Source organism: Sphaeramia orbicularis, chromosome 12, assembly GCF_902148855.1.
Source record: "Sphaeramia orbicularis chromosome 12, fSphaOr1.1, whole genome shotgun sequence".
In the NCBI taxonomy this organism is placed as follows: Eukaryota; Metazoa; Chordata; class Actinopteri; order Kurtiformes; family Apogonidae; genus Sphaeramia; species Sphaeramia orbicularis.
Window position 1 is genome coordinate 72,114,633 of NC_043968.1, and position 13,390 is coordinate 72,128,022.

At 38.4% G+C, this 13,390-nt stretch overlaps 2 protein-coding genes across 5 annotated transcripts in view; one reads left to right on the forward strand and one right to left on the reverse strand.

The window, feature by feature from the left end:
• Positions 1-1,068: 1,068 nt before the first annotated feature.
• Positions 1,069-2,729, reverse strand: orai1b (ORAI calcium release-activated calcium modulator 1b). Its single transcript, XM_030151139.1, has 2 exons — positions 2,360-2,729; positions 1,069-2,170 (listed from the first exon to the last, which is right to left on the reverse strand). The coding sequence occupies exons 1-2, from the start codon at positions 2,471-2,473 to the stop codon at positions 1,613-1,615; spliced, it is 672 nt and encodes a 223-aa protein (XP_030006999.1). The 5' UTR covers positions 2,474-2,729; the 3' UTR covers positions 1,069-1,612.
• A 476-nt stretch (positions 2,730-3,205) lies between these two features.
• Positions 3,206-13,390, forward strand: part of kdm2bb (lysine (K)-specific demethylase 2Bb) — a 29,037-nt gene continuing 18,852 nt past the window's right edge. For 3 of the 4 annotated variants that reach the window (XM_030151130.1, XM_030151131.1, XM_030151132.1), the window contains exons 1-12: positions 3,206-3,376; positions 3,819-3,963; positions 4,047-4,125; positions 4,264-4,310; positions 6,155-6,333; positions 6,469-6,575; positions 9,875-9,968; positions 10,064-10,217; positions 10,304-10,419; positions 10,566-10,692; positions 11,375-11,760; positions 11,897-11,983. In XM_030151130.1, the coding sequence (XP_030006990.1) occupies positions 3,332-3,376; positions 3,819-3,963; positions 4,047-4,125; positions 4,264-4,310; positions 6,155-6,333; positions 6,469-6,575; positions 9,875-9,968; positions 10,064-10,217; positions 10,304-10,419; positions 10,566-10,692; positions 11,375-11,760; positions 11,897-11,983 (1,566 nt within the window). In that variant the 5' untranslated portion in view covers positions 3,206-3,331. Of the gene's footprint in view, positions 3,377-3,818; positions 3,964-4,046; positions 4,126-4,263; positions 4,311-6,154; positions 6,334-6,468; positions 6,576-8,352; positions 8,378-9,874; positions 9,969-10,063; positions 10,218-10,303; positions 10,420-10,565; positions 10,693-11,374; positions 11,761-11,896; positions 11,984-13,390 lie in introns of those variants that run through there. The other variant, XM_030151133.1, reaches the window with a different exon arrangement.

The window sequence follows — 13,390 nt, forward strand, 5'->3', positions numbered from 1 at the left end:
CGTATACAGCATCAATTCAGAATGAAAATAGCAATGTGTAAATAAATATGTTCAAAATATATGTCTGTGTCTAATCTTATATTTCATAATAATCAAATACTATAATGATTTTGAATGTTATTTATTATAAAGCAGAAAAATGTTCATTAAATATAGTAATGAAACATCTGTCACCAAAGACTGATATTTTTCAGTATCTTAATAAAATCTTTGATTATTATTATAGTGCATCACAGTGAACAAACACGTCACTCTGTTACTTTAATGTCTTTTAAAACTAAAATAAAAACGATATCAGTTTAATTTTTGGATATAATGTACTCTCATGTATTAAGAAAAGTGTGGTATGCTAAATATTTGCACTTTCCTAGAGGAACAGCACTTTTTGGCATTTTTTCCCAAACCTTGAATAACTTATATATTTTTTCCTCACTCTGTTACTTTGTCATTGATGATGATGTCGTTGATTGATTCATGTTTTTATTAAATATTTGTTATTATTCCTTAATGGTATGTTAAAGTACTTGCTTAGACCTACAGTTTGAGATAATATGGTTGTTGCTAAATTAATTTTTAAAAACAGATATGGAATGATTAGTTTTGCTGCACAGTGCTCTCTCACTCCAACACTCACTTGGCCAGGCCCCCATACAACACCTGACCAGAACCAACTCAGAATTGGACCCACAACCAGAGGCACCAGAACAATCACCAGAATATAGACAAGAAAAGAGCTCACAAACATAATGATTTCCTCTAAACTGTTGTGCACTAATTAGTTGAATACTCTCAGGTTACACTTAGATTAAGTCATTGAATGAAGTGGTTAATTCAGAATTACAAATGAGACTCATGGATTATTACAAAATCTTTACAAAATAAAGGAATACCTCAAACTAGGTATAAGTTTATTAAGTAAAAAAAAAAAAGAAAAATGAAGCTGAACACACCCATTATGATGAAAAAACTATGATTATTTCATATAAAAGATCGTTCAGTCAATGACCGCTCACCATCAAATGGAAGTGGATCATTTACAACCAGATGTACAGATGAACTCAAAGGCTGTTTAGAATTAAAAAAAGAAGCATTTATTTTATGCCACAGCCTTTCTTACAGATGTCAGCAATAATAATAATAACAACAATAATAATAATACTGTCATTTTATGTCATCGCCAGCATTACAAGTGCAAACACTAAGCATTACAGTAACTCCTACAGATGTGATTAAAGAACAAAAAATTATATACGTATGATTCACAAAACACAAAACAGTGTCTAAACAAATCTGTTGTTCACTGACAGTTAAACAGATGCAGCAGACAGTAATCGGAGTTAAAATAAGTTAAGATTTCTTTGCAATAATGAAAGACATAAACCAAGCACCTGTATCACAGTTAAGACTTTACCATTTCAACGTGCACTATGGCAGATTGGTGAGTTCACAACTGATAAAAAAAAAAAAAGTCAGTTTCACAGCAAATAGGTGAGAAATCTTAATTGAAATCGATATACTGTAAAAAAAACAACACAAAACAAAAACATTGGATTTGGCGTACGTTTTGGATAAATCCAGTCAAGTCCACCAGATAAGAGTCCATCCTCTGGGACTAAGGGAAATGTGACGTTGGAGAGTGTAACATGGAGACGTCCCCTCTGTTGTCCAGCTCGTTCTGCAGCCTGGTGAGGTTGGACAGCTCCTCCAGCTCCTGGAACTGCCGGTCCGTCTTATGGCTGACCAAGGAGCGGTAGAAATGCACAGCAAACACGATGAACACTAGACCGAAGGGGACCATGATGGATGTGGATGTGATAGCAGCAGCCACACCAGATGAAACCGTGGTATTACTGGACTTGTTGGGCTTAACGGGCAGAAATTTAACCCAGCAGAGCAGAACCACTTCGGCCAGGAAGAGCAGTGTCCCTATAACAGTAGAAAAGGCCCAGGCCAGTTCGATGTGTCTGTGCATCCGCTCATGGGGAGACTCTTGGACGGAGTTGAGGTTGTGGACGTTGCTGACGGCCTCAATGTTTGGTAAAATACAGGTGGAGACCATCAGAGCGAACAGGTGCACGGCCACCAGCACCGTAGTACAGGCGCTGAAGGCGATGAGGAGGGCAGGGGGGTAGGGGTAACTGTTGTCCAGCTGCACCTCCACCATGGCCACCTGCAGAGGGGAGAAGGAGCACACGGGTCGGCATAGGTCGGCACGGGAAAACACTGACCATGTGTGTGTAACACCTTAATGAACCCGCACACACTTAAAGGAGGAGTTATCATAAATAATCATAAAACTTATAATAAATAACAGTGGGTACACTTAATAATAATAGTTATAGTCAATAATAATAGTTACCATCGCAAATCCAGACAGAAGGGCTGATGTCCGACTGGAAGCCTTGAGTTTAGCCCGGCTCAGGTACAGCTTCCTCCAGGACAGAGCCTGCAGTGAATGTTCGTTCAGACTCATGTTGTTTCAGCCGAAGACCGGTCAAACAGAACCGGGGCGAACAAAGCCGGACCGAACGGGACCGGACAAACAGGACCGGACCGAACCGGACCGGACCAACAGGACCGGCGTATTAACCTGTTACACCGGGGGAAGCCGACAGGATCCAGCCTTCACCATGCTAACGGGCTAAAGTCACCAAACCCTGAACCCTAACCCACTAGTGACTGAACCACGGAAGCTATTTATTCACCAAAAGTTCACGGCGTGTGTCCGCCTGCACCTTACATTACCCAGAAGGCTTTGCGGTGAGAGAGGAACATCCGTTGGTCTGTGGTCGACAACACTCACAACTACTACACTATTAAACCTTCACATGTACGCATTATTTATCTAGTATAAAACGGAAATTATGTAGTAAATACTACAAACATCATTAAATTGCCAGCGTTATTACGGTTCACGTGACGCGAACACAATGTGTAATTATTAACATAAGGATGAATGACAGTAACAGATAAGCTCATTTCCTGTACACACTGTGTTTCTGATTAAATATTGTCTATAATTGTTGTTGTTTTAGTCTTAACACATAGATGTTAATACCTGACAGATGTTCCGCCCTAAATTGACAGTGTTCAGTCGAATGGAACACCTTTGCATTGTTCGTAAAAGCTGTTAAATGATGAGAAAACTGGTGATAAAACAGATGCGCGTGACGTTGTCCAACAATGTTTTGGTTCCTGTCGATGACGTCATTGACACAAACATGGTTCCCTTGTTTTGAACGTGCAAATCGTGCTCAGTGTTTCGTTGAACTCGCCCCGGATGAGGCCGTTTATGGCAGACTGAGGGACTGAAAACCGTCCGTTACTGAAGATGTCTGGGTCGGCGGAGCCCGGTTCTGACTCCGGACGGAGGCTGGTGTGTAAACGGACCGTTAGCTTAGACACAGACCCAAGCTGCTAATTAATGAGCTAAGCTAACCTTTACTAGTATAAACCGACGGCTGTTGGTCACATCACTGACCATTACCGACGTAAAGACATGATGCACATTGTGGATGTTTGTAACTTAATCCATATTTCAATAGTTTACAGCCCGTAGTGAGTCAGTGCAAGACAAACCAGCATCTAAGATGATAGAAATCCTGCAACCATGTGTAGTTCTGGTTCTGCCTTTGGCTCAGTTTAAGTCAGGTTTCTTAACTTTATCCTCTGTACATTGAAGAAACCGCCTTGTTACCATGGTAACAGACTCCTCTAAAGTCAGTACAGTAATAATGATGACAGATGTAGAGGCTCACACACAGGCTTACACATGCACTTTCAGTTTGGTCTTGTACATCAATGTGTTTCTGTGGCAGCGCTCCATCTGCCGGAGGATGTACGACGAAAACGAAGATCTGTCTGATGTTGAAGAAATAGCAAACATAAGAGGTTTCAGTGTGGAGGAAAAGCTGCTCAGTGACCGATACAACGCAAACTTTGTCCACATGATGGAGGGTAAAGGTAAGTCCTTTTCAACAGTAACATCCGTGTTCATTGGTTCTAGAGCCTCTTTATGTCTGAAATGTACAAATGTTATCTTTCAGACTTCACCTATGAGTATGTCCAAAGGGAAGCTCTCAGGATACCTCTCATTTTTAAAGACAAAGACGGACTAGGGATCAGGTGACGCTTTCTGTTTTACACATAAATGCCTTTAGAGCTTTGTTATGGTGAGCACTTAGTTCATAGTCTTTGTAGTATTTAAGATCATAGTCATTAAGTGAAATGAGTTTGAATAATCTCTCTATTTTATTAACATAGGATGCCCGATCCAGAATTTACAGTTAGTGAAATTAAAGGCTTGGTTGGTAAGTATGATGCTAAACATTCATACACAACTATGTAGTTAAACTGTTGTAGGAATAAGATGAATGCAAAAAAAAACAAAAAACACATTTACTAAATCTAAAATATATTACTTTATTAAATAACAAATGTCCATTGTTAAAAAACCTAATGAAAAAATTAGTGGAGTAATTACTCTGATGAACTTGACCGCCCAGAAGTCTCAGACCCAGACAGACTCCACTCCTTCATAGAGATACTCGACCCTTTCAGATGTAGTGGTGTGGTTAAGAATATAAACCTGCAATCCTCTTTGCATTATTCACCAACTGTTGTACTTCTCTAATGAACTAAGTTCAGTGTGAAGCCTAACATGCGATAGAAACAAGGTGGTGTTATTTCACCACCTAGTGGAGGAACAGTGAAATACATGTGTATGCTGCAGTTTTTACCACACACACTGCAAAGCTGAGAAAAAAAAATCACACCTGTATTTAACTGAACAATCTGGCGAGAACCTTCCTTTGGTTGATTATCATAGTGATTAATTTATTACAACAAGTTAATAAAACTTAAATGATTCATGTTTCTTAAGCAGTCATATGAATAGTTTTATGTTGTGGTTGTGGAATCAGTTTTACTGTGTCTGGAGTCAAATTATTTGATTGTTTGAAGCAAATAAAACAACTAAGGGGATCAATGAGTTTGGTTCAACTGGTCAGACCTAGATCTGGTCAGCTATTTACTGGAATGCACAAAAAAATAAGATTTTTGTCAGTCTTTTTTTTTTTCTTTCCTGATGGAACAGGTACATTTCAAGACGACACTGACAGGATTCATGAATCAAACTGGGATTCAGACTTAAAATGTGAAAGATATTCAGAAAACATGAAACATCATTTTCACACATGGATCAGACACCAAAGAGTCTAGACCTACAAATGTCATACACAAGTGTACATGTATACATGCACAGATGTACACATATACGGTTGTGTGGACTCAAGGCAGTGGTCAGATTGTCCTGTCATCAACACAGGATTTTGGCCAAATATTAATACATGTCAGGATGTAAATAAATGCTGCTACATTTCATAAACTAGCTGGAATGATGCCACAGTGAATACAAAGCTAACAGCAATCCAACACAATGTTATCATGTATGACCTGTATGTTAAAAGCATCAGTTTTATCAGCATAAGTCATTCAAATGATGAATTGCTTCACACTATACAGGGTGGGGAAGCAAAATTTACAATGAACATTTAGTTGTTTTTTTCTCAGCAGGCACTACGTCAATTGTTTTGAAACCAAACATATATTGATGTCATAATCATACCTAACACTATTATCCATACCTTTTCAGAAACTTTTGTCCATATGAGTAATCAGGAAAGCAAACGTCAAAGAGTGTGTGATTTGCTGAATGCACTCGTCACACCAAAGGAGATTTCAAAAATAGTTGGAGTGTCCATAAAGACTGTTTATAATGTAAAGAAGAGAATGACTATGAGCAAAACTATTACGAGAAAGTCTGGAAGATACTATTAAAGAAGAATGGGAGAAGTTGTCACCTGAATATTTGAGGAACACTTACGCAAGTTTCAGGAAGCGTGTGAAGGCAGTTATTGAGAAAGAAGGAGGACACATAGAATAAAAACATTTTCTATTATGTACATTTTCTTGTGGCAAATAAATTCTCTTGACTTTCAATAAACTAATTGGTCATACACTGTCTTTCAATCCCTGCCTCAAAATATTGTAAATTTTGCTTCCCCACCCTGTAGGTGAACTTACAGACATATTATACCACATGTTAATGACCACAGTGGTTGTTTGACAATTTGCCCTGGTATTTGCCTTGCAGGCAGTCGTCGCTCTGTGGACGTGATGGATGTGAGCACTCAGAAAGGCTCTGAGATGAGCATGGCACAGTTTGTTCGTTATTATGAGACGCCTGAGGAAGAGCGAGACAAACTCTTTAATGTCATCAGTTTAGAGTTCAGCCATACCAAGTTGGAAAATCTCATCAAGCGACCCACAGTGGTAACTTAAACTAGTACTTTGATATTCTCATACTGATTCTGTATGAAGATTTATTACTAATCTTAGAATGAATACAAGAGCCATTGATTACATGAAAAAATAGCTAATAACACATAGTTTTGGTTGTTTTTACAGGTTGATCAAGTGGACTGGGTTGATAACATGTGGCCTCCTGATCTGAAACTTAGTCAAACTGAAGCCACCAATGTAATCTCAGAGATGAAGTATCCTAAAGTGCAGAGGTAGGGCACCGGCCACTTCTCCACTGGTTTGTGTTGACCTGTAGACGTTTGGAGTTCGACATCAGTCTGAGGGGTTCAAATATACAAGGACAAAAAATAATGAACAGACTTGAAATAGTTGCTGCTTCCTTAGCTTTAAACCCAGTTTCTCCTTCCACCTCAGTATCTCACCTGCCACCCCCTATTCCAAAACAGTTGGGATTTGTAAAATATAAATACATACAAATACAGATCTCGTAAGCCCTTATTTTATTCACAATACAACATTTGAATTTAACATTAGCAACATGTGTCCACAAAGGTGGGACAGCGCAACAAAAGACTGATAAGGTAAGTGGTACAAAACTGAAACAGCTACAGGAATATGTTACAACTAATCAGGTTAACTAGTAGCTGGTTAATAAACACTACTAATGCTGAAAGGTATGTACAGTTGTGCTCATAACTTTACATACCTCAGCAGAATTTGAGATTTTTTGGCCATTTTTCAGAGAATATAAATGATAATACAAAACCTTTTCTTTCCCTCGTGGCTAGTGGTTGGGTGAAGCCATTTATTATCAAACGAATGTGTTTACTCTTTTTAAATCATACTGACAACAGAAACTATCCAAATGACCCTGATCAAAAGTTGACATACCCTAGTTCTTAATCCTCTATATTGGCCCCTTTAACATCAATGACAGCTTGAAGTCTTTTGTGGTAGTTGTGGATGAAGCACTTTATTTTTTCAGATGGTAAAGCTGTGCATTCTTCTTGGCAAAACACCTTCAGTTCCTTTAAGATTTTGGGTTTGTTTGCATGAACTGCATGTTTGAGACCTCCCCAAAGTGGCTCAATGATATTGAGTTCAGGGGACTGAAATGGCCACTCCTTCACCTTCACTTTTTTCTGCTGTAGCCAATGACAGGTCAACTAGGGCTTGTGTCATTGTCATGTTGGAACATCCAAGACCGTCCCATGCGCATTCTGTCCGGGTATGTGAACTTATGAGCACAACTGTACAGAGTTCAGAGGAAAATATGTCTCCATTCATCCAGATGATGCCTTTTCCAGGGATGGCCTTTATATTTGACAAAGACCGTACTAAAGCACTCACTGTACTTTCATAAACTTCATACTGGAAGAGCCCTGGTACTGGTTTACCTGCAGACCACACCTCTGACCAGCTGAAAAACATCTGCATCATGAAAAGAAAGATATGGCAAAGATTACCCCGGACTGTTGAACAGGTAGAATCCTGTATCAGACTAGAATAAGACAACGTTCCACTGCCAGAACTTCTACAATTGCTCAGTTCCCAGATGTTTATGGGCTGTTGTTAAAGGTGGATGCTTTGCAGTGGTAAACATGACCCTGTCGATACCAATTAGATAATTATTTTACTAACATTACTAACATTTACTACATGTTCTCTGTTTAAACCTTTGATATGTATTTCATGTTCTGTTGTGAATTAAATAATAGGTTTATGAAATTTGCAAATCATTGCATTCAGTTTTCATTTATATTTTACAGTGTCCCAACTTTTTTGGAATTTGTGTTGCATTCCTCCACTGCTTCATTCTTTCAGTATAATTCACCTCCTTTAGCGAGGGTTGTTTTTTTTCCCCACAGTATAAGTTGGTTCATAACAGGTGTGGTTTGACTGTACAGACGACTCTGAGCCAATAAGCTGACGGCTCTTATCCATACCTGAGAATCTAAACCAATTGTACCTTTAATTTCATTAACCTCAGTAATTCCTTTTCTTTCTTTTCTCTGTCCATCTGCAAAGGTCAATTAGATAATTTTGGATGAATGTAAGTGATTTTAATTGTTTGTTTGTAATGATATCATGTAACCTTGAATTTATTTATTATCCAGTTGTAATTAGAGTAGTTTTACTTTGGTCACATGGTTTTATACTTCCATGGTTTTGACAAAACATTATTCCTCAAAAGAAATCGCAGGAGGTTTAAGTCTAGCTGTAATAGTGTCTGTCATTTATCAGGTCAAGACTGGCTGGTCCGTATTCAAACGCTTGTGCAATTCATTTATCCAAATATTAATGAGAGGTTTAAATGTGGGGTTTGTTATGGTAATCAGAATTAAATTAACTTCTTAAAAGTGATGAAACTAAATATTTTAGACCATTTACTACCCCACATCTAAAAAGGTAAAATACTGTGTACAATGCAAATTAAAAACAGAATGCAATGATCTTCAAATCTGGTCAACTTTAACAATTATATTCACAATCTCACATAGAAAACAGACCGAATGTTGACAATAAGTGGTACAAAGAAGAAACAGCTGGAAGAAATGGTTTACAACTAATAAGGTGAATCTGGCAATAGGTCAGTAACAAAAGAGTGTCTTATAGAGGTATTCAACAATCTGTTAAAAACACTGTGTCTACAAAGTATCGACCCATTTCAGATTAGTATTCCCCAACATAAAGTTTTGAGGACTTGGAATATGTCATCATCTACAGGACATAATACAATGAAAGATTCTGAAAATGTTGATAAGTCTAGGCAGCACTGCATTAAAATGGAGCATGATTCTATAAAGGAGATCAGTGTGCGAGTCAGGGACATTTATGAACACAGTTCACCCATAAAGGAAGGTGAAAGAAGAAGACATATACATAAACATACAGGTATGAACCCAAGCCACAGATGCTCTGGACCATCATTTAAACTGGACCGAAGCAAAGTGGAAAACTTTGGTCATACAAATGGAAATTTGAAATAGTTTTTGTAAAACATGGATGCTGTGTCCTCCGGACTAAAGAGAAGAGGGACCATTATCAGTCAGTTGTCAGGGTTCAGGGTTCCTCATCTTTATCATACCATCAGATGCAGACACAGATTGACATAAACATTATCCTTGGTGGAAATTCCTTTTTCTGTCAGCTCAAGAAAATAAAGCAAAACAAACTAAAGTTAGATTAAATAAGCGGTGATCAGTTTGTCAGTGGACAGACTAAAGTATTGTACAGTCTGATGGTAGTGGATGGATGGAAGATGATGGATCAAAGATAGAGGATGGATGGATGGAGGATGAGTGAATCTTAATGAAGTGAGTTTTCCACTGCAGCTTTAAGGTTTTGTTTATTTCCTTCTTTAAGGTCCTGTTGTTTTTTTCGTCTTTATATTTCTGGGTTTTTTTTTCCTCTTTAAGGTTCTGTTTTTTCTTTAAGGTTCTATTTTTTTCCTCTTCAGAGTTCTGTCTTCTTTTTTTCTTTTAGATTGTTTAAGGTTCTTTTTTTCCTTCTTTAAGGTTCTTTGTTCTTTCTTTCTGTCCTCTTTTAGATACTGTTTGATGAGTGTAAAGGGCTGCTACACAGACTTCCACATTGATTTCGGAGGAACTTCAGTTTGGTATCATGTGTTCAAGGGACAGAAGGTAATTATAACACAGCCTTTCAGACCATATCTAATACTTTATCTTAAACAGTCTGAGACAGTTTGAGCCATTTGTGGTTTGCTTTGTTTTCTTAGGTGTTCTGGCTGGTGCCACCCACCAAGCATAACCTGGCCTTGTACGAGGACTGGGCGTTGTCGGGGAAGCAGAGCGACATCTTCCTTGGAGACCGAGCTGATGGGTGCCAAAGGGTGGAGCTTAAGCAGGGATACACCTTCTTTATCCCCTCTGGTGTGTAGACAGCTGACCTTTGTTTTTATTTACTCATGTGTGAAACCTCTGAAATGCCCTGATACTCTACATGTCTTATGACGTAGGTTGGATTCATGCCGTCTACACTCCTGAGGACACACTGGTATTTGGAGGAAACATTTTGCACAGTTTTAATATTCCGATGCAACTGACCATCCATGAGATAGAGAACAGGACTAAGGTAGGAATAAGCCTGCAACCCCCTCACCTGCCCTGCAACAGGTTAGGGTTAGTGTTAGGTTAACCCTGTCCTAAAAGACTTTCTTTGGTTGATTTAAAGACAGAATGAGGCCGGTGCACTAATAGAAGTTTTGTCTGATTTTCCAGGTTCATTCTAAGTTCCGTTTCCCCTTCTACTATGAGATGTGTTGGTATGTTCTGGAGCGGTACATATACTGTCTGACTAAACGGTCCTATCTTTGTCAGGAGACTCGTAAAGAGGCGGGGCTAACGGGTGAGTGACAGTAGTTAATGTGCCTGTTTTACTTCAGCCTGCTAAACATATTTTGAAGTGCATTCACCAAAATAAAATATTGACACTGTACATGATATTGTGCAAACTACAATCTACTTCATAAACAAAGTACTAATAAGTAGCTGTACCCTCCACTGTGTACATTTGCTTTTCCTCAGTGGAAGATGGTGGATAATGGAAATACAAAATCCAGAACTTGGACACTAGACAAAAGGGCCATAGCTGTTCAGATTTAGGTTATTAATAGGATTTTGTTTGGAAAATATTGTTCATTTAATAATATTATGTTTCATCTGATTGACCTCTTTTTTGGTATTAATCTAAGCCTTCCTATCTTTTTCCTAAAACTGACACATGAAGCAAATGTTTCATATAAATGCTTATTTGAAATTTATTTTTGTTAAGAAATGCAGAGATTATACACATCTGTGGTTTTTAGAAACATCTCTTTCTGGTAACAGGGTTGAAATTTCTCAGTTAATAATGAGTAAAACCTTTTGTGTGTTCGTTTGCTCTAGTTTAGGCTTAGAGGGATTCTAACTCCATGTGAAAATGATTATTGAACTAGTTATAATGGGGAGTTGGATGGTTTTATGTTTGTATGATGTAACACAGCGTATTTCTGCTTTAAATGCCTTGGTTCTTGGTTTGGTCCGTTTAGACTTGGAGGTGTCCTCTGACTCCAGGAGCCAGGACGTAAATGAAGACTCCTGTGAGACTCAGGTCAGGGATGACGATGGTGAAAAGTCCGAAAGAGTTTCAGCGGATGATCCGAGTTCACCTGAAACCATGAAGGGAAAACTCCTCAAAGCAGTTTTATCTGTGGAATCTGAAGACAGCTGTAATCCCAGCTCCACAACGTTGGATTTCTCAAAAACTCCTTGTGACTCTCCTGCCTCTGAGTTTCAGAGTAAATGGACTCATCTAACAGACTTTGAGTTGAGTGGCCTGAAGACGCTGGTGGACAGACTGGAGTCCCTCCCTGAGAATAAGAAATGTGTCCCACAGGGAATCGAGGATCCACAGGGCCTGTTGGACTGCATGAAGGTCATCTAATGACTTTAATTTACTAATTTAATTTATAACAATCAAACGATAAGTTGACAAAACTAAATATGTTTCAGTGTCATTCAACATATAAGACAGAGTTCAGTGAGTTTGTCTTTCTTTGTGTTGTGTATAGGTGATTTTAAAGGAACATGCTGACGATGACCCCCGGTTGGCTATTACTGGACTTCCTGTGGTTCATTGGCCAAACAAGATGATAAAGGTACTTACATTTAATCTTCTTTTATTATACTATTCTTTAATTTATTATGATAAAGAAACATTGGAGATTAAACAGGAAACAAGACTTCAAAGATAATTGAGTCAAACAAAAGTCTGGACTGTAGTTGAAGTGGGACATGTTATTTTATGACATGCAGCTGTAAACTCCCAGAACTGCACATGGACTTATTTACAGAATTTAGACTTACCACACAGAGCACTACCAAAATAAATCAATAATGATCTTTTCTTTTATTATTATTATCTTACTGACATCACAGCCAGGCAGGTCTGTCCTCAATACACACTGTATGATGTGAATCACAAAAATAACTCTTCTATTGATGAGGTTTAATATTTCACTGAATTAACAAGAATCATATTTGACCGACTTTAACTGTGTCTTATTTTACTTGAGTTGTTGGAAACCAAATTAGACATTAATAATTACTACAGAAGGTATAATTAATAAAAAATTCACTTTTTCAGTTTGAAAACTGAAAGGAAATGGAATTTTCACCCATACCTTTACCTCTTGAAGATAATGTTAGATAGTAGACCTCACTGTGTAAAGTGCAAGGATAATTTACTCTCACTGTTGAAACTTCAGAAGAAAATGACCTGATCTTTAGTTCATATCAGGACGCTGACAACAAGTAAATTTTCACAGTCAGATAATCTTTCATTTAAATATTTATACCTGTTGGTGTATGTTTTTGTAAAAATCACTGTGTATATTCAACTGTTTCTAACTGGACGAGTTAAAACTGAGCCACACAGAGACATTTTAAAGAAGGAAAAACCTGCACAACACAGACTGAAGAAGAGATTTGTGTAAAGGAGTAGTGAGGGTTTTTTTTTTTTTTTCAGAATGAAAGTACTACTCCAATTATCAATTAACTGGCAATTTGAGTCAAACACTGTGCACTTGTGTCAAATGTGTGTATTTGTCTTGATTCATAGTCTACCATTAGAATGTTGTGATGCTGAGTGTTAATGCTTTTGTTAATTGGATGTGTAATAGGAAGTAGGAGGACAGGACGTTGTTTTGGACCTAAGTGAATCCTTGTGGTTTTGTGGACCCCCCTCATAGTCCCGCCGCTCGTCCTGACGCCTCTTTGTGTTTGCTGTTTGTAATGTGCTTCCATCTGCCTTTGTATCAGCTGTGCACTGCCATGCTCATGAATATGATGGCTCTGTTTTTACACATTCTTCTCTGATTGGTCAATGGCAGACCCCCTCCCCCCCCTCCCTAGTGAATATTCTGATGCAGCATGGTGTCCCATTGGCCCTGTGCCCCCCAAACTCCTCCCCTGGTTCAGTCCATGTTAATGGGGCTGGCTGGTGTGTGTTTTCTCCATCTGCTGGTGGTTTGGTGGATGTGTGCAGGAGAGGGGGGGCTGTGGAG